General features: G+C 38.9%; 1 protein-coding gene across 5 annotated transcripts in view; it reads right to left on the bottom strand.

Moving 5' to 3' along the window:
- The window catches only part of setd5 (SET domain containing 5), a 59,013-nt gene that overhangs the window by 9,454 nt on the left and 29,489 nt on the right, over positions 1-20,070 (bottom strand). For 3 of the 5 annotated variants that reach the window (XM_088423429.1, XM_088423430.1, XM_088423433.1), the window contains exons 9-21: positions 18,839-18,987; positions 15,319-15,436; positions 15,069-15,178; positions 14,632-14,872; positions 11,375-11,455; positions 11,108-11,245; positions 10,632-11,012; positions 8,977-9,237; positions 7,142-7,259; positions 6,813-7,039; positions 4,041-4,097; positions 3,428-3,913; positions 3,105-3,197 (exon numbers count right to left, since the gene is read on the bottom strand). In XM_088423429.1, the coding sequence (XP_088279555.1) occupies positions 3,105-3,197; positions 3,428-3,913; positions 4,041-4,097; positions 6,813-7,039; positions 7,142-7,259; positions 8,977-9,237; positions 10,632-11,012; positions 11,108-11,245; positions 11,375-11,455; positions 14,632-14,872; positions 15,069-15,178; positions 15,319-15,436; positions 18,839-18,987 (2,460 nt within the window). The remainder of the gene's footprint in view (positions 1-3,104; positions 3,198-3,427; positions 3,914-4,040; positions 4,098-6,812; positions 7,040-7,141; positions 7,260-8,976; positions 9,238-10,631; positions 11,013-11,107; positions 11,246-11,374; positions 11,456-14,631; positions 14,873-15,068; positions 15,179-15,318; positions 15,437-18,838; positions 18,988-20,070) is intronic. The other 2 variants (XM_088423431.1, XM_088423432.1) reach the window with 2 other exon arrangements.

The raw sequence follows: 20,070 nt of genomic DNA, 5'->3' as shown, positions 1-20,070 counted from the left end.
ATCAAATCAGACTTGATTTAACACACCTCCAGTTGACCGTGCAAGTGTGAACAGTAGTCACTTTCTTTTGCTTTTCCACGCAGCTATTGATCAATAAATGCAAGCACCTTTTGTTTTGTTTTTCTTTTTTTTCCATAACCTTGTTTATAAATTTGCAAATCAATGGACACAACAAACCTAATTGTTTCACATTGGAAAGACGTTACCAGAAATGCTGAGCTCTGTTGTCTGATAACATTTCACAAGATTTTTTTGCAGTAGCTGGAACTATGTTTCATGTTTAAAAATTATTTTTAAAATGTGCTTATTGTATATATTGCTATGACAAATGTGTAATGTGTAACTCATGGCCCTAAACAATTGGTTTGCTGTTCAACTTAAACCAGACGTCCGGTCACCCGAGGTATGCCAAAGGGGAGATGACTGTTTACTGGACTGTACTATTGTTTTTTTCTCTTAATAGCGCCAAACAACCATGTGAACCGTGGAACAAAACATCTTCTTCATTATGATATACGGCTCGCTATGCCTGTCATCACCATGAACAAAAGAAGAACAGAAGACTGGTCACACAGGTTATAATGAAGTGAAAACACTTAGTAAAGCAGGTGAGTAGCTCTGTGAAAGCACATTATAGAAAACACTACTTTACAATGAACATCCTTTTATTACATCCTTAACCTTAAGAATTTAGGAAGACTAACAATTTGCACTGGGAACAATTCAAAGCTATATCTAGAACACTCCCACAGATGAGTGTCAACCTCAGTAAGCAACATGGGTTCAAAATTCTAAAAAGCACAAGACATTTTGCAGGGTTCCTAGAGCTTAGGATGATCTATAGTATTTTAGCGCTATTAAAGAATGAAATTTCATTTGGAATGATATTTAGGACAACTTGGCAATGTTCCCGATGTCCCATGCTGTCCAAAATTGCTGTTAAGAGCATCGTTTTACTTCATTGTTTTGTTTGTTCTGCTGCTGAAATTGTGTGATGGTTCCAGAGACATTCAGTAAATATGACGTTCATACTACTGTATCTACAACCAGAAAATCCTACTTGGCATGTGTTGAATTTTCGTCAAGATTTTTTGAATAATTGATTTAATATATTGTAATGTCAATTAAGGGCTTTTTTTTTGTTTAGCGCATGGATTTAATGCCTTAAAGGAGCTATGTAAAATTTAGGCCATTTTTCATAAAAAGGAATAAATTAAATAATTATAAATTTAAAAAAACGTACAAATACAGTGGGCCCCCGGTTAACGAACCCCCTGTCTTACGTAATTTTTCATTTTACGACGTGGACCGCGGCGTTTTTTTGTCCCCCTCTTACGCACAAACCTTTCGTCTTACGAACCATCCAACATGCCGGTCAGTGTGTCCGCACTATTTTTTTCGCTTTGCTGCATCAACAAAAGCAACTTTTCTCGCATGTCTCGGAAATGCTGATATGCTATTGGTCGATTAAGGCAGTCACGGAGATGCCGATTTGCTATTGGCTGGCGTCAAGTCAATCACAGAAATGCCGATATGCTATTGGCCGAATTCCCTCATCTAGCTTGATGGCACGAGCTGGTCGGTGTGTTGTGAAGACTTTGCAAATTTGTATCTGTTAGACATGGCTTCTAAAATTGAAAGTGGCAGTAAAGGAAGAAGTAAGAGGATGATGACAATAGAAACCAAGCAGGAGATAATAAAAAAATACAAAGGAGGCGCACGCATAGTTAACCTTGCTAGTGAGTATGGCCGTAACCGCTAGACAATCGGTACAATTCTCAAGAACAAGGAAGCCATTAAAGCAAGCAAGTCTTCTAAGGGCATGACTTTCCTTGCCAGGGGACGGACCTCAGTCAACAACAAAATGGAGAGACTTCTTCTATTATGGATTAAAGAGAAGGAAATCGCCGGTAATATGTTCTCGTTTGAAAAAAGTTCTCGTTTAAGAAAAAAAATAAATAAATTGTGCGGGTTCATCTCTGCTCCCCTCCGCCTCCACCCACCACCAGCTCAAGTCACGTCGCCCCAAAGATAAAAGTCATTTTTCCTTTGTATATTTATGTTATTTAACTGTACAGTAGATTATGTTACTATTTTTAAATATGTGTATAAAGTCGTGATGTTTTTACCTATTGTTTTGCACGCGTTGCACGCATTCACTAATAAACATAGGTTTGGATTGCCCGTCATACGGCGAATTCGAGTAACGAGCCTAACCGCTGAACGGATTAAGGTCGTAACACGGGGGCCCACTGTAAATATGTTCTTAATGACCAACTGTATGTTTTAATTATAATTGTAGATCTAGTTAGCATTAATTTATATTACATGGGGGGTGACACTCCTTTGGAGACTGCCATGTCTTTTATAGCTACGGACAATGGAAAATTCACCACCTCCTGCTGTCCGTAATGAAAAATGGTCGAAATCTTACACATTGTCCCTTTAAGCCTTTTGTTTTAACGTCTTTTGCAGGAAAGCTACTGGATATTGGTCCTCGTGCCTGGCCCTGTGTATTACAACTTGACTGATGCTACAGTGTATTGGATGTTTGGGCAAAATATAGTACTGCAAATGGGTATAATTACAAATTTTCATTTCATCTTTAATTCCACTATAACTTGAGCCAGGTAGATATGTGACCAGCATTTGAAACACACAGAAGGGATGACACAAAATCTGTACAAATTTAGGTAAACTGGAAAGTGTCGGAAAGGTAAAAATCTTTGACCAGAACTTCTAGACCTCTTCTGTGTAACTAGTTATGACAAAGGACAATAATCTCAAACTATAAAAATGACAGACTGTAAATGGGATTCGTCAGGCAGTTAAGAAATATGAAGCTCAGATGTGACCTTATGAAATCTGTTCGATGAAAAAAGAAGAAAGAAAGGTGCAGATCAAATGTGACCTTATGAAATCTGTTCAATGAAAAAATGCGGCTCCCAGAGCTCCGAAAATGATAATGCCAACAGTTTTAGTCAGAACTCCATGTTTTGACAAAAGTCCTGTTGTTTGGACATGTGTGGGTGCTTTATGCAGATGAACCAAAAAAAAAAATACATGCACACTTTGAGAGACGTAGTTATAGGGAAAATATTCACCAGATTTTGTACAGTCTTGTATTCACTTGTTACAGCTATAGCTTGGTAATCTGGCGTCCCTGTCAGCAGACTAATGGTATGATGGTTGGCCCTCTGCCTTGGAAGAAAAGTGGAAGAAAGACTTGGCAAAAAGTTTCAAAGAGCAGCGAAGGGGGAAGGAGAGATTGAATGGGAGAAGGGTAAAAGCTACAATGTCCTTTTTTTTTTTTAATACATAAATTAAAAAAAAAAGACAATTACTTGCGGCCCCAATAACATTAGAAAATCCCATTTCCTTTAAAAACACACCAAATGCATTAGTCAGAAGAATGTTGTGTACTTGCCTTCTTTTTTTTTTGTGGCGGGTTGGTTTGAGGAGATGTGCTACTCTCTGGGTAGCTGCCACCATAATGAAGATCACTGTATGGTGACATACAGTCAAGAGCATTGTCTCCAAATAGCCCCTGGCCACTCAAAGAATTTTGTAAAGACTCTTCCGGGGAGAACCCTCCTTCTGCTAGCGAGTGACGTCGGTCAGTGGCCACAGTTTTTCCCAAGTTTGCATTGAGGGGTGAGCAAGTGTATATGAGGTTAAACTCTGTCTTGAAGGCCTGTTCTTTAGTTTGGAGGTTTCGGTCTGAGGTTGAACTTGACACTGGCTTCAAGGAACTGATCCCAACAGATGCTGTATCTTGGCAATCATTGCCTAAAGAAGTTCCAGGAATGGAAAACTCTTCTGGGGCCACAGCCATAGGGCTCCCTAAAATAGAAGTCAGTGAAGCATCTGGGAACTGGTTCCGAGGGATGTCGAAGTCTGTCTGAAGAAATGGCTGATGGTGAAGACATAGGACAGAAAGGAAGACGTAAAAAATATGTTGAGATGCAAACTATGTAATCATGTTTTGTGTAACAATTACAAGCTCATTTCAGAAATGAGATTTGGACAAATGGGAATACCTCAGGAGAGATGGACTCTGGACGGTGAACTGGCGAAGCCTCAGGAGAGGAGATATTCTAGAAAAAATACAGGAGGCTGTTAGAAACTTGTCAGTGTCTAAAACACACAACCCAAATATTAAAAGAGAAATCAAATAAAAAATGTGTTTCCAAAAATATGTTCTATGCAGTCCTACTAGTTTAAACAAGGTCTTTTGAATGATATTATCGTCATGAACTATGAATTAAGCAGCAAAATCGATTTGTTTTGATCAATCTCAAGAGGCAGTCAAAAGTTGTTAGCTGAGCCCTGAGCAACTTTGATGTCATTAGCAGTTGACAGCAAGAGGTAAAATGCCACCCTATTGGAGGAATAAAAATGACTGGCTTTTGCTGTTTAATCCACATTCCATAAATGCAATTTTGTTGTATAACTGTGTACAATTACAATAAAGGCATTATATTCTATTCTATTTTTCAGAATACCATACTGTTTTAGTAGGGGTGTAGAGAAGATGCTGCACTTTTAACGGTTTCTTACTTGACTTCTCTTTATTCTAATTTAATATACCCATACAATGATGAGTATACAAGAAGACTAAGGTCTTTTACCATTTAATTATGTGAAATGAATAAATGAGATTCCACGAAGCATTATCTTGCAGGTGATTTCAGTAAGCATTTTCCTGTATTCCCATTGTAAAGTGTTCAAGACAACTGTCAGAAACATTTCAACTGTCACAATACTCAAAAAAGAGGAATGAAGAAAAGGAATAGCAAAATCATTATACATTATAAAATACATAAAACAAAGAATAAAATAATAAAAAGAAAAACACCCAAATACAAGAAAAAAAAAAAAACCCATTGCAAACTAAAAACACAGAACGTAAGGAACAGTCGAATGCTACAAAAAGAGGAATGATACGCACTACCCCCCCACCCCCCAAATGCAAACGAGAGTTGCAGTAGGTTGGAAAAAAATGATGTAATCACAAAAAAGAAGATGAGGCAAACTTATGACACAACATAAATCCTAAAGAAAAGGAAAAAAAAAACAAGATTAAAAGAGCTGCAAAATGGCAAATTGACACTACACAATGGAAGTATACTAGGAGGTGAGACCAAAATGGGTTGACCAGTCTGGTGTGAGGAGAGCAAAGAAGAGCAATGATGCACAAAATTGGTGTTTTGATTTGATTGAATACATCGGTTTCAAGGCTCTATATTGTTTCGCTACATTTTTTACAAGTGCACACTTTTCATGTTTTTAAAAAATATATTGAAGTTTGAAATGGGCGGCTCAGGGCAGCCGTCAATGACGGCAGGAGTGGATTACAACTGCTGAGTCCTGCCCTCATTGGTGGATGTTGCGCCGGGAGCCAATCATTTTTGGATTGCCTGGCCAGTAAGTTGAGGACAGTACTTGGAGCATTCTCCGGGTGAAGATCACACACGAGCGTGGAAGAAGGAGAGCGGTGAGGATTAAAAAGTGGTGGAAATCTATTTCCTGAGTGCTTTTGTAATAAATTGGTATTCAAAGTGTAAACTCTGCTTGTTATCATGTTTGGTCAGCTACAGGCTCCACTCTAGTTTGACCTCTGAGGGCCATGACTCCAAGGGCAGCTATGGCCCTCGATGTCCCCGAATACAGCCAAGGCATGGAAACGGAAAGGGAAGACAGTAAAGTTAGTGTATAAGATTTAATAATGTAAGATTTAGGTAAATATGTGTACAGCAGTCATTTTTGTCTCAAATATGGAAAGTATAAATACTTTTCACATTTTAAACATTCTAGTACCCACATACGCAAGCATTAAAATTCCTGGGGGTTGGAAGAGTGGTCCTACTTTGCAGAGTTTACTTTTTGCGGGAAGGGGGGGGGGGGTTCAGTCCCCATTATCCGTGAATAATTTAGGAACACTATATTTTCAATACGTTACATTCAAGGAGGACATTGAAGAGCAGAAGTGTAGGTTTTTGGCGATGGCATTTTGCGCACTGCCAGCAACCTCCGAGCGAGTGAGCACACGAAATAGAGAGAGCGAACGAAAGAGAGAAAATAATACATCTTGCTCTCCTCCCATTGAGTTGTCTCCACTTCATTCACTATTGTTGCTTTGTTTTTTCCAACCTGTTCCCGCGTTTTGGAGCGCACAATTGTGACGTTTGTCATTTGTTTTTTTAAGTGGGAGTCGGAATAATACATCTTGGCCATTCAGACTGAAGTCAAATGACAAAAGATCGGATACAGATCTGTTTCAGGACCACATTCCAAGTGGCCTGAATCACATTTGAAAAAATTGGATCTGATGATGATATGAATGGTAAAATAACTTTCTTTCTATTGTGGTTAGTGCTTGGATGAAACACTTTCTTATAAAACTGAATTCCGAGTCATGGGTAAAACAAAAGCATTGTCAAAATATCTGCAGGAAATGGCAAACAGTAGAAACGTCAATACACATAACGTATGCAGAAACACATGTCCCTACCCGACCTAAATTTCACCTATGACAACAACCAAGTCTGAGCTGAACAGTTTTTTTCCCCTGAATAGTGGCACCAAGATGTGCCGCGGCTTGAAGCAAATTTAAATTTGGTGCAATATTTACCGCTCATGTCCTCAGCTAGCAGACAAAACCGATGCATTTGATACAGGTCGAAAGTTTTCAGTCATCCTTTTTTTTGACAAGTATGAAAAGAGCACATGAATGGAGCGTAACTTACTGCTAACCAACAAGTGCATAAAAAGAATATTTTGTGTATGTCTACATGTTTGCGTGTACTTACTTCAAACTGCAATGGTGTGTTGCAGCGGCTGACTGGCAGTGAGGGCATTGGTGAGTAGGCAAGGCCATTCGATAAAGAGCTACAGGGGTTGTGACGTGGTGGAAGTAGGGAGTCCTCAGGAAGGGGTGGTGTAATTGGTGATAGTGGGCGAAGCAGCTGGTCAGAGGATATCGGCATTGTCTCCGTCATATACTTGGCATGGCGCTTCTTTAAAGGACCATTCAATTCTATCATTAAAAAACAGGGACGGTAAGACACAATTTGAAAATGGCACATCATTTTTATAATACTGTATGACAAATTTAGAATTTAGAAATATAAATGTATACCACTGGACAAGGGATTGGGGGTGGATCTGCTGCTGGTGCTTTGCTGGGAGGAAGTGGACTCTGTGCCATCCGCAACACTGGCTGAACAGCTCTCGTCCTCCACCTGTTTTATCCATCTCTGCATGAAGATACAAGAACTATCACCATCTAAGGCTTAACATATTTTTGGGGATAGCTCAGGTTTGCAAATCCCATACTTACTTTGCGGAGCAACTTTCTAATTTTGTGGATCATTTTTTGCAGGTTTTAGGCAATAGTATGAGATTATGAACAATAGCTTTTCTTGTTTATATTCTCAATAGTTTATTTTTTAAATTCAAACTAGCAAACTATTTTCATTTGTAGGAGCAAAGCCAAATTGTTAAATTACTAATATATATAGAGAGATGATCCACTACAGTATTTCCCATCTCGGGGGTGTATGGACATTGTAGGGCATGGCCAGAAATTTTTTTTTTTTTTTTTTTGAGCTTGACAGGGTGGTACAACACCTCAGTTCGGGGTAGCTATCAGTGGCATGCACTATCAGGGTTTCAGAAAGTAAAATAATGTATTTATTATTTAATATTATTAAATGTATATATATTTACCATATAAATATAATATTTATTATTCTATTGTATAAATCTAGGTGGAAATATGTAGTCAATATTAAACACTAGAAGTTATCAAAGGATCTAAGAATACTGCGTGTAAGTATAAATAGGAAAAAAAAAAGTGATTTTCCCACAAGCTGTGGGGACGACGCATTGAGAGTGGGATATGCCCATCTGGTGGGTCATTATGCTAAATTCGGTCCGTGAGCTCAGGCTTGTTATAGCTCACAAAAAAAAGTATAAAAAAAAATTGTGAGACCGCAAACCATTTACCAACTCCAAAATACTGCTCTAGCTATTCTTTTCTTCATCAATCCAATCACTAACCGTAGATGGTGATGCAGTTTCCATGACTACACTGTACCAAATGAGGATGTCTCAAGTGTTTGGTGCAGATAATGCTGCCTCAATTCACGTTACATGTATGACACATATAGTAACCCGGATTGTCGAGGCCTTCCAAAAGTCCTTCGAAGAAGTCAATGTCTTCATGATATGCTTTTCACAAATGTTCTATCAGGCTAACTCATGGAAAAGAGCTAATTTAAATGTATGACTTCAAAAACATCCACACGACAATGCCAACCATGGTTGGAACTCATGAGGAAGAAAATGGAGGTCTTATTTGTTATTTTAACTTTTTGTTCTTTGTTAATCTTTTTATTTGGGCCTTGATAATATTAAGCACTACATATTTCATAGTACAGGCACTGTATTTTAAGTATTTCAATTACAATGTGCATATGCACCATGAAAAGATATGCAATTTTGATCTTAAGTAAAAAATTATATGGACTTTTCCAAGTTAAATGAATTTATATTGTTCAATGGTCTTATCATTCAATTAGTTACACTTGAAGCTTAAAATATGTGATGCCCTTAGAAGAAGAATATTTGGAAATATCTGCTTTTACATTTTTGGCTTGTAAAAATCTAGTTAAAATTTGCAGAAAACACTTTTTGTAAATCTGAAGTTGTGAGATAAAAAAATAAAATACAAAAAAAAAAAAGTTGCAACTTTTAGGAAAACTGCCCACAAAATCAGACATTTTAGTCCACAACAATCATAAAAAAAACATCCTGGAGGGACTGATAAGAGTCCATTGATGCAGTAAACATGAACAACCAACAATAAACATATTGATTGCTCATAATGTCATATAGTTAAATAAAAAAACATAACTTCTGGTCCTTGGGATAAACCTGGAAAACAAAAAAGATAAAACATACATCATTCACCTTTTTAAAGCAGCCATATGTGCCATCCATTTGAAGTGGACGGGGTCGGCGTCTCTCTGGATTAAAAGGGGAGCCGAAACGGACATAGTGTCTGGGTGTCGTGCAGATAACAGATGAGTGTGAGAGGCCTGGCAACATGTTGAGGGTGGTAGCCAGGACTGTTGGATCAGTGGTTATCCTCAGTGGCCGCTCAACAGGCAGTTCTTGCTGGATCTTCTCCCCTGCAGGAGTCTTTTCATTCAACCACTCAGTCACCAGGTACTAAAAAAAAAAGCCATGTATTAATGATAAAGTAAGAATATGTATGCCACATACAATATAAACGAATGGAGATGGGGAGGGTGTAGATGGGGGCTGAAGCAATCAATAGGCTGTTATAAGAAGTTGCCATTGAAAAATTCACTAAGGTATGCCAAGAAGTATTTCAATGAATGATACTAGGCTGAGGACTATATTTTCAGATGAATCTTCTGTTGACAGTTTAGTCAGTAATTCATCAAATCATTTAACATGGTCATGCTGAACAACAATTTTTATATGTTCAAAAAGGACTGTATGAAATTTTGATGATGGATTATGATGAATTTACATGAAAGATCATTAGGGATATGAAGAGAAATTATTTAATTTGACTAATATGGTTCCCTAACCGAGTTGTTGGCTGACTGTTGAGCGATCCTCGGAGCTACAGTAAAGTTGTTAAAAACGTTATGCTTCCGGTTGAGTCACCCAGGCCAAATACAGCCAATGTGACGCATCAGAAAAAGCCGAGCTTGAAAACATATGATGAAAAATACCATTGGAAGGTTTCCCCTATCAAGAAACACTGTCAATAAGTCATAATAAGTAATGATCTCCTTCTACAAGTGTACAGTACAGTCTCATTAAACATTACTGTAAACATTAAAGGACCATAAAAATTTCAAAACTAAATTTGCTTTCTTCATAAGTGTTTTCTTATTTATTATCTTTGGTGAAACAATTAAGAGGATTTCTGTACAGCACAACTCTTGACCAGCACTACTCTATTCTGCTCTACACCAAAAAACATTGCCTTTACATTGCCCTGGGATCCCCTCCCCACCTCGCCAGTGACGTCCTGTTACCAGTGACAGTAAAATGCGTGCTGCATGCAATCACCAAAAACAAACAAGCACGCAAATGGATTATTGTACTTGGTGTTTGGATTGTGGGTGTTTTGGAATATTTCATCAATAAGAAAACTACTTTAACTTCAAGTCCATCAAAAGAATTGTGGAAGCTAAAGCTTTCTATTTTTTTTCTTTTTGTTTTAATGATGGCTGTTTTCACCATCTTGCCGTTTATTTAAATCTGGCTGAGACCAATCAATGGCTTCTAAAGTATTTACATCAAGTTTTGTAACCAGACTACTTTTTTTGGAAACACAACACAACGGTTATCAGAAAAAAAGCGAGTAGGGTAGAGTAGGGTAGAGTAAACCGGGTACACTTCTCGGTGGAAATTTTGTCGAGTAGAGTATGTGGATAACATTACTGAAACATTTGGAAAATGTGAAATAAAATCAGAAATTCGTTTTGAAATGCGAGCTGTCAGTACACAGATTTGATCCAAACTTTATGTTATTGCTTAACAAGGAAGTACTTGAATAACTTAAATGTCTAATGTTCTCTAACCTTCTTGGTCTTGGGGAAACGTAAGTTGCCTCTGTTTATGCCATTAAGACTTTGACCATCTCCATCAAAGGGATTAGCAGTCGCCAGGACACCCTCCCCTTGGCCCATCTCAGAACCATACGGGCAATGAGAACCCTCCTCATCAAGACCATCACTTTGCTCCACTACAGGAGCTGCCGCAGCTGCAGCAGCCGCAGCAGCAGCAGCAGCAGCTTGCTGGGCTAGCGCTTGACGCTGCCGCCTGGCACGTTGGGATGAGCTGGAGCGATACCGAGGCATTCGGCTCTTGGGACGAGGCTTAGAAGAGCGTGTAGGTTTAATTGGGGCAACCGGGGCAGGCAGATTTGGTAATGCGGACTTTTCCTCAGTAGACAGTGCTTCCTATGAAAGAAAAAAAAAAAAAAGTGAATTAAATAAGTGGTACAACAAAAAAGAAAGAAAAACTGAAAATCTAAGATGTTTTGAATAATACTGACCGTGAGATAGGTAGTGCGTCGTGTGCTAACGCCTAGCCCTGTGGTATGGGGAATGGGGGTGGTTCTTTTTCCCTCTTCTGCTTCGACACAAACATCTGTTCCCGTCTTTCTCCGTCGCTTTTCCAGACTGTTCAATGTCTGAAATCAGAGACAAATTAGTGGAAAGTGTAGTGAACGAGAAAAAAACAAAACTAAACCATACAGCATGAACAATAATCAAAATTAACATTTCAATGACAACAACTGAATATCACTTTCATTAATCACTTTTTTATTGGAGATGATTATTTCATTTTTATCCACCTCTCCTTCCTCAACTTCTTCCATCTTCGTTGTATCCAGCGGTTCCTTAAGTCAGAGACACATAGCAGATGGAGAATGAACATTATTAGAGGACACACAGGCATCCATCCATCCATCAATTTTTTAAAGCAGCTTATCCTCACAAGAGTCGCAGGCTTGCTGGTGCCTATCCCAGCTGGCTAAGTCTTTTTGATATTAAATACTGCCCCAAACAGAACAGACACTCAGTAGCACATGCATATTCAAAGTGAAATAATCAAGAAATTACACTAATATCGAATAAAACTATTTAATTTAAAGTCCAGGGTCCAGCTGGTGCATGAGTGTTTTCAGATGTCACCATCGAGGAGCTACAAGACTTCCGCAGAGGATGCATGAGATGTATCATTAGATGTGAAACTAGCCTGCAGTAGCTCCCTAATGCTCAATCTTAGCACCTTGATGCATATTTGAGGCAACTGAGATGCTCCTTCATGAGGCTAAGAGAAATCAACCTCCTAGGCATGTTCAAATTTTAGAGGAGCTAGTAATCAAAAGTCATGAGATGAGCTCAGAGTCATGGACTGGCACAAAGTGCTGATGCACTCTAGTGGGTTAATTTGAAATTGCATTGGCAAGTGTACTTTATATGCTAGTCAACTGGGCGACGGACCAGAGATGATTACCGTACAAGAAGTTAAGTACAAGTCCAGTTTTTTTCCCCTCATTTTAAACCCCCACATTACGGAGGGTTGACTTATAGTCGCAAAAACAGAGCATTTTTTCCACATATCTGTGTTTGAATAACATTAATTCAAATACAAAATAAGTAAAATGTCATTTACAAGGCTTAAAATGATGATACATACACCTCTAATTCACGCATCCGTTTTAGAGCGCTTGCACTAAACATCGCAAAAAAATGACCTTTCGTCAAGTGTCGCCTCTTTGTTGTCAACAACTGCGTGGATCATTTTTTCGACGAGCTTTGATGCATTATGTTGAGGAAAATAGGACTTGACTTGTCTCCTTCAGCTCTTAGCTGTGTGCTTGAACAAGCCGGCATGGATGTCGGCAGGTGGGGGAGAGGGCAACCTTCCATGCTCTGATCTCACAACAGTCGCCACTTGGGGAAAGAACATCCCAAATAAGATGACTAATAAATCATCTCCGAAGACCTCCATTTCAAACCAATTGGATGGGTCCAAAGATGCCAAACATCGCCTCGCACTTGTCTCGTTACCGCTCTACCTATCCCCCAACAGTATGTTATTCTATACACGATGAAGAAATGTGTCTAAAAGTACCATAATTTCATCATTTTAGTAACACACATCATGTGTTATAATTGGACAGCCATGATCTATGTAACTACTAAAGTCTGGGTAAGACTTATAATCACATTGTTGTAAAATTCAGTAAAAAAAGTGGAGGGTCAATTTATATGCAAGATTGACTTGTAATTTTATGACAGAGGCTGCAGTTTGGATAAAATTCAACGACGGGCTGCATTTTCAATCATTCAATCAAATTTTGCCCTCAGGCCAGATGTCTGATATATTTGCATTAGATTGGTTACAAAACCTGGCAAAAACATTAATTGAAGCATGTGCTGAGAAGGTTTTAAGACTTCGACTGGACATGGTATTGTAAATCCTATAAAAAAAAGAATAAAGTATGAATAAATGCATTAATTCATAACCAAGTTTACAGCATTAAAATATAGTAACAAAAAGCTGAGACAAAAAAATGGTGGTCTTCGAAAAGAGACAATGTGTGAAATTTTGACTCGTTTTCATGAAAAATTATTAAATTAAATGTTTATCAATTTAAAAAACTTGCAAATAAATATGTTCTTAACGACTTATATTATGTTTTAAATATAATTGTAGGTCTAGGTCTAGTCATTAAATTATATTATAGGGGGGATGACACTCCTCCAAAGGTCGACATGTATGTTATAGGTAGGGACAGCTGAAGAAGGAGTGTGTAATGCAGCATTTACTGTAATGCATTTACTGTAAAGCTCCCACAGGTGCATGTGAAAAAATACACATACTCCCTTTAAACCTCCATAACTTTTTATCAACAATATCTTTTCTTAAAAATCTATTTGAACATAGAACTGGACATTTTAATTGATCCAAAAGTATAAGTTTGACGGACTGGGACCATCCTCAGTCCTTTCCTTCGACACCATGCTTCTATCCGAAGGTGTTTGTATGCATCATATAATCTTTATTGCAAGAAGAGCATTGGGGCAATTGTTTGCTTATTTTAAGCCATACTTTCATTCAACATACATATGCCGAACACATGCTCTTGGGCATATATTTTCACACATTTAGTGTACAAAATTCACCCAACCTTTCTTGTGCACTCAAAACATACTTTTGTGCTACAAATTCCCTCTCAGGTGCTTGTAATTGGGACACAAATCTAACGTCATACTGTCGCCTCTGCCTATCGCAGATGACGGGCTTTGCTTCCTGATTTTTTTCCATCAATCAATTTTACATTGATTCCTTTCTATTGATATTGACCAGGCAGCGAATGCGATATACAGGGTGTTTCAAAATGTTTGGCGCCATTTCGTAGGTCAATGATTTTGACAATTTACGTTGGAATAACCTCAAATTTTCACAGCTTGTGAAGAAACGTTTCATGTTTTTGTGTGTAATGTTTGGCAGTTCTATCTTTCAGGTTTAGAAATGTCGTTCACTTCAAAAGAAAAGGCATTTAGGGTGTGCTCAGACTCAGTCACCGAAGACAGTACAGTGTGCCTTCTTCACAAATTTTGCAAAGAAGGCACCAACTACAACAACAACAAATTAGGACTTGGCACCATATATTTCAAGGAAAGGGCTGCTTATCAATACCTAAATCGCCAGGACGGCCATCAACGTGTGCAGAGTCACAGGCGGCGCTCATATTGAACATTTATGAAAATCTGTCAATGAACCAACAAATATTTGTACTTTTCTTTGTAAATTCAACCAATAAAACTTATGACCTTGAACATAAAGTGTATTTAGTTTCATTAAGATCCATCAAGTAGTTTTTGAGATATGGGAAATTAGAATGGGGTCAACCATTTTGGAACATCCTGTATATGTAGATTGAATATAAAAGTGAAAAGACATTTGAATTTTACCCAGCCCTAAGTGGAACTAAACTGTTCTATTAAACCTTCATGTTAACCAAATGTGTAGGGGAAAACAAAATCACTTTGAGGCACATACCTCTGCATCACTGCTTCCTTGTGGCTGTTTGGCCTCTTGGTGCTGTGTAGCCTGGTGTCTATCTGGGCAAAGTTCTATCTCTTTTCTGCGCGCCTTTCTCTGCCGTGTTTCAGCACCAACCAAAGGACAGGCCGGTGGTACTGACGAGGAATTCGACAGGCTCTCCCTGGGGCTCATGTTGTGTTTCTGCACAGGGCAATGCTGGTTTCCTTTATGGCAAGCGCAGTCCACTTTGTAATTACTGATGGATTGGTATGAGAAAATAAGGCATATATTAACTGGGAAATATGCCAATAAAAGGCAGTAAAGAACAGTGAAAGTGAAAAAGCTGGGTAGCATATTTCCTTAGAAAAATGTTGAATTATGGCATGTCACAGAGCAAAATTGTGAATATTTAGTGAGGCTGAGTATATTGCGGAGTGAGAAGCAGTACTGACCAGCTGTTGAACTCATAATCAAATCCAATGGTGACCTCCGCATCCTTTGTTATTTCACTGATGGCATAGATACACAGGTGTATCATGCCCTCAGCAATCATATGTCTCACCTGAGAAAGACACGATACATAAGTCATCCCCGTCTCCCCCCAAAAAGCAAAACAAAACAAAAAACATAAACTCAGATCTTGGAACCAGACAAAACAAGACGGCAGCCTATGAGGTCATTGAAAGCTTATTAATAACTCACCTCAGCATTAGGTGTGCAGGACCTTCTAATGAAGCGTGCATCATTTCCAAAGGTCCTTGCATCCACACACATCTCAACATCATTAAACTTGGAGTAAAACAGTACAAAAGGGCAGGGCCTAAAAAGATAAAAATTACAATTCAACACCAGTGTCATAAAAGGTATTTACAGTGAACCCTCACTATATCATGGTTCATGTTTTGCGGCTTCACTACTTCTTAAATTTTTCTGAAATATTCATGAATGAATAAATAAAAACTGTTAAAAAAAAATCTCCCATCACACCATTTCCTCTGGGCTTGATTTGTTGCTGTCCAATTGGCTTGGCTTCGTAATATCAACCCAAGTTGATTGAGTGAGGCGCATGTACTCTATAATGCACTTCTCAAGCTTGCCTGCTCGTTTCGCCCCTTTGCTGAACACTCGCGTCTCGCGAACACTTGTTTTAGATTCATTTGCTTGCGAAGCCCTAGAAATGGCTTGTAAACATCCTGCATTTTCTACTTTATCAAATAAACAGAAAAGGAAGATTATGACTGAATGGAAAAGTTAAATTACTCGACAAATGAGAGAAAAACTTCACCTTTAAGTAAGATTGGCATGGATATAGTATTGCAATGTGCCTGACCAACATTCAGAATACTCTGAATGAGATGAAGAAAAGAACAATGAACTCAAGTTGGAAAAAATCGTGGCCTAAAGTAAAGTTCTACACGACTATGAAGGCTTCACGCCACACCAGGTTCAGGCCAGGGAAGCCCAGACTTCCCTCTCCCCACCCACTCCATTCAGATCCTCTGGTAAGATACCCAGGCAATCCAAGACCACTCAAAAGACATTGTAACTCCAACATGTCCTGAGTCATTCTCTTGGCCTTCTCCCAAGGAGACATACCCCAGGACGTGGGTGAAACTCCAGTGAAGGTGGAGTTTAAACCGTCTTAACGGGGGATTCCACCAAATGTTACTAGATAACTCAGAATCAGAATCGCCTTTAATGTCACTGTATTACTATAATGAAATTAGAGGTGCTACTCCCCGGTGTCTGCTTAGGAAAGAAATAAACAAAAAGATACACTCCATATAATACAACAATTACAGTGATGTACAGTGTGTGCAATTTAGGCATAAATATGATAGAGATAAGTGAGGTAAAGTATAAAGTGCTAATTTGAAACAAAATACTGGAATGCTAAGGATAGGGAACATTCACGTTCAAAATATTGCCCATTCACGGTCGGAATATGGCATTTATCCCACTTTACGATTAACATCAATGGCTGTCAAGACCTGTGGGATTGGTTATGTTTGTTGTTTTGCCTCCCTCTTGAGGCATTTTCAGGGTAATTGCTCTTATTGTCTGTTGGCGTCAAACAGCCTCCGCTGCAACGCATCACTACAATGCTGGTCTGGTATTGGTCGGCGTCTCAACTTCCTAAGATACTGGTCTACTATTGGTCAGCGGGATGGGGTCATGAAGATGCTGGTCTGCTATTGGTCGGCGCACGGGGTCACAAAGATGGCTGCCTAAAAATTCAAGCTCGTGTGAGAGTGCTTTCAATATCGTATTTATTATGCATTTTAGTGCTTAAATCAAACTTGAATTGGTTATCCATGAGTCCCAAAATTGCTAGTGATGTTAAAGAGAGAAGATGATGATTTATATGGAAACAAAGCTGGAGATAATCAAGAAATACGAAGAAAGCTAAGCTAGCCCAGCCTAGGCTACCTTTACATGGCCATAACAAGCGTCACTCAAAAGGTAAATAAATATCTTATATATTTTTTATATATGATGTTATTTAATTTCATGCATGTATACTTTAAATAAGTAGCACTTACTATACTATTTTGAGAACAACTTTTAATATGTAATTACAATTTTGATGTTTTTACCTGTTTTTACCACGCATTAGCTAATTAATATAGGTTTGGACTGCATGCCATACGGCGAATTCGTGTTACGATCTCAACCGCGGAACAGATTAATCTTGTAAACGAGGGGCCCACTGTATTTAGTGCAGTGATGGCTCTTGGGATGAAGCTATCCCTCAGTCTCTTTGTTCGTGTTGTGTTTGTGTCGAAGCAGTTAAAAAAATTGAGTGCACAGAATTCCACTCAGGAAAAGGAGGTTTCCTCCCAAACTTGCCATTTCAGGTCTCACTTTTATTGTCCACGTGAGCACTGAAGTCTCCCAGCAGAACAAGGGCGTTTCCATGGGGAGTGCCCTCCAGCACAAACCCTCAAGGAAGCGTGGGTATTGGGAACTCCTGTTTAGTGCTTTGGTACCAACAGTCAGGACCTGTCCCTCCACCCAAAGGCGGAGGGAGGCTACCCTCTCATCCACCAGGTAAGACCCCAAACAATCAAGCTGGGAAGGCAAAAGGTAATTTCATACCTGCCCAGCACCTCTCACCGTGGGGAGCTCCAGAATTAAATAAATCTCCAAACCCTCTCAGGAGGATTGGTACCAGAGAAGAAGCTGTGTGTGGAGCCCGGCAGCTTGTTCTCAAATCCAGCCACTCCATTCTGGAAAAGTATGCGATAATGCACCAACCCCAATAAGGAGAATGTCAGTTATCAAGATTCAAATAATGTAGATGTCCTCCAGATCTAGTGGAGCCCGGCAGCTTGTTCTCAAATCCAGCTACTCCAGTCTGGAAAATTATGCGATAATGCACCAACCCCAATAAGGAGGATGTCAGTTATCAGGATTCTAATAATGTAGATGTCCTCCAGATCTAGTAGGCAGGGGACACCCTGGACTGTAGGCTAGCAAAATGCAAGGTACAAAGACAAAAACAGAAATTTATTCTCACAATGGCACAAAAGGGCAATCTGGAGTGACCAATACAGTATACCTGCCATACATGTTTTGGGAATGCCGGGAAGAGACTGGAACACACGAAGAAGAACCGCACAAACCCCGGGAGAACATGCAAACCACACAGGAAGGCCAGGGCAAGCTGACCTCTGAACTGTGAGGCAAACGTGCTAACCAGTCCACCACCTTGACACCCATGATAAGCCTAAATCTGTATAGTCCACCAAAACACCCAAAAACATGAACATGATAACAACAGTGGCTTAAAATCTTTGGAAAGTAAAATGCAGAATGCCTTAGTTGTCATTATACGGTAGGGGTACAGCAAAATTGAGAAAAGTAAAAGTATCACTATCAGTGTTGAGTTATTTTCATTGGATGGTAAATCTATAGTACAGTATACTGCTACTGAAGGTGATCATTTACTATATTATCAATCAATCAATCAAATTTTATTTATATAGCCCTAAATCACCGAAGTTTCAAAGGGCTTCACAGAATGAAAAGAGGTCGTACAGAGACATCTTTTTCAGTATAGGGTACACAACGGCATCCCCTGTCAAAGCTCCCAGAAGTTATTAGTGTTTTAAAAGTATTTCCATTGTATTACCATGAGCAGATAATGATTCTTTAGATGTGAGGTGTAATTTTTTCTCTATTCTACACACTGGGAACTGTACATACTTTTTATACTTACTTTTTAAAAAAGTGCCCGTTGACCTCAAACTGCTGCCTGAGCATGACCTTCCCACGATACTCAATAATAAGGATGTCAGGATCAAGATTTTTGGAGGCACGAAGGATCTTCTTGTGTTTCTGCACACGTGTTACACGTCCTAACTGTAGCTACAAACAGAAAAAAAGAACGTTTCAAGTGAAGAATTAAACTGCTACACGTTATATGCTTGCTCGCGCATGCACACACACACACACACACACACGCACACACATATCCATACATACATACATGTGCAAATGTTTGCACCCACAGATTCACCTATTTGTGTATATTTTTCAATTTTCATGTTTCATGGGAGGAGGTGGGGTGGAGAGTGGGTTATGAAAAAAGGCCTATTTGGAGGTTTATCCCCGATTCTGCAAGATTTTTTTTATCTTAAAAAAGAATGCATTTACAATGTTTTACAGATAATCCTTATTTGTATTGCCACTTGATAGCCACTCTTGTGTTTTTGTTTTTGTCTGTAATGGACAGCATTTTTCGCAAGTCCGCTTTGTTCAGTGGAGATGTCATTGCAGTTAAGCAGTCTGCATTGGTGCGGAAGGGTCACTGCTGGAGACGGCGGTGATGAATTGAAAGGAGCATCGACAAAGTGCAGATGCATACTCGAAACTCAGAGTTGGCGCTTTAAATTGAAGCAGATATAAAAGAGATTTGCATCATTCTTTTGTATGCATGTATGTCACTTTATCAAGGAACACTGCATATGCTTGTTGACTTTCAAACGTTAGCTTGTAGCAGACATGCATGGTGAAGAGGACTTTGAATCTCTCCTCAGTCATTTACAAGTGTAAACACAGGGGGTGTGAAACTCATTTTATATCAGAGGCCGCATAAAGGAAATTCTGACATCAAGTGGGCCATACAGGTAAAAAAAAATCATGCTATATACAGGGGCGCAAATAATTTTTTTCGTGGGTTATTCAGATACGTAACAAGTCTTTCATTAAAAATAGTCTTCCTATATTATTTTCGGTGTCACTCCCAAATTAGCAGTGCACCGTCTGTGCACAAAGGTCGGCTGCGTCCTCGAAAAGTTTTATAACTTTGTAACATATTATTTAGTTTTGAACCTGTTTTCATTAATTTTCTGTTCTGAATGGATGGGTTACTAGTTGTCGCATTTAACTGACGTGTACACAGGGGAGATAGGTGCGGAAAGTGAGAGTTTCGGTGTGAAGGAAAAAAAA

This window comes from Hippichthys cyanospilos, chromosome 9, assembly GCF_059441005.1.
Source record: "Hippichthys cyanospilos isolate Australia breed blue-spotted pipefish chromosome 9, RoL_Hcya_1.0, whole genome shotgun sequence".
Lineage (NCBI taxonomy): Eukaryota > Metazoa > Chordata > Actinopteri > Syngnathiformes > Syngnathidae > Hippichthys > Hippichthys cyanospilos.
Note: the sequence above shows the minus strand (reverse complement) of the source record. Positions and strands in the feature narration are given on the sequence as shown.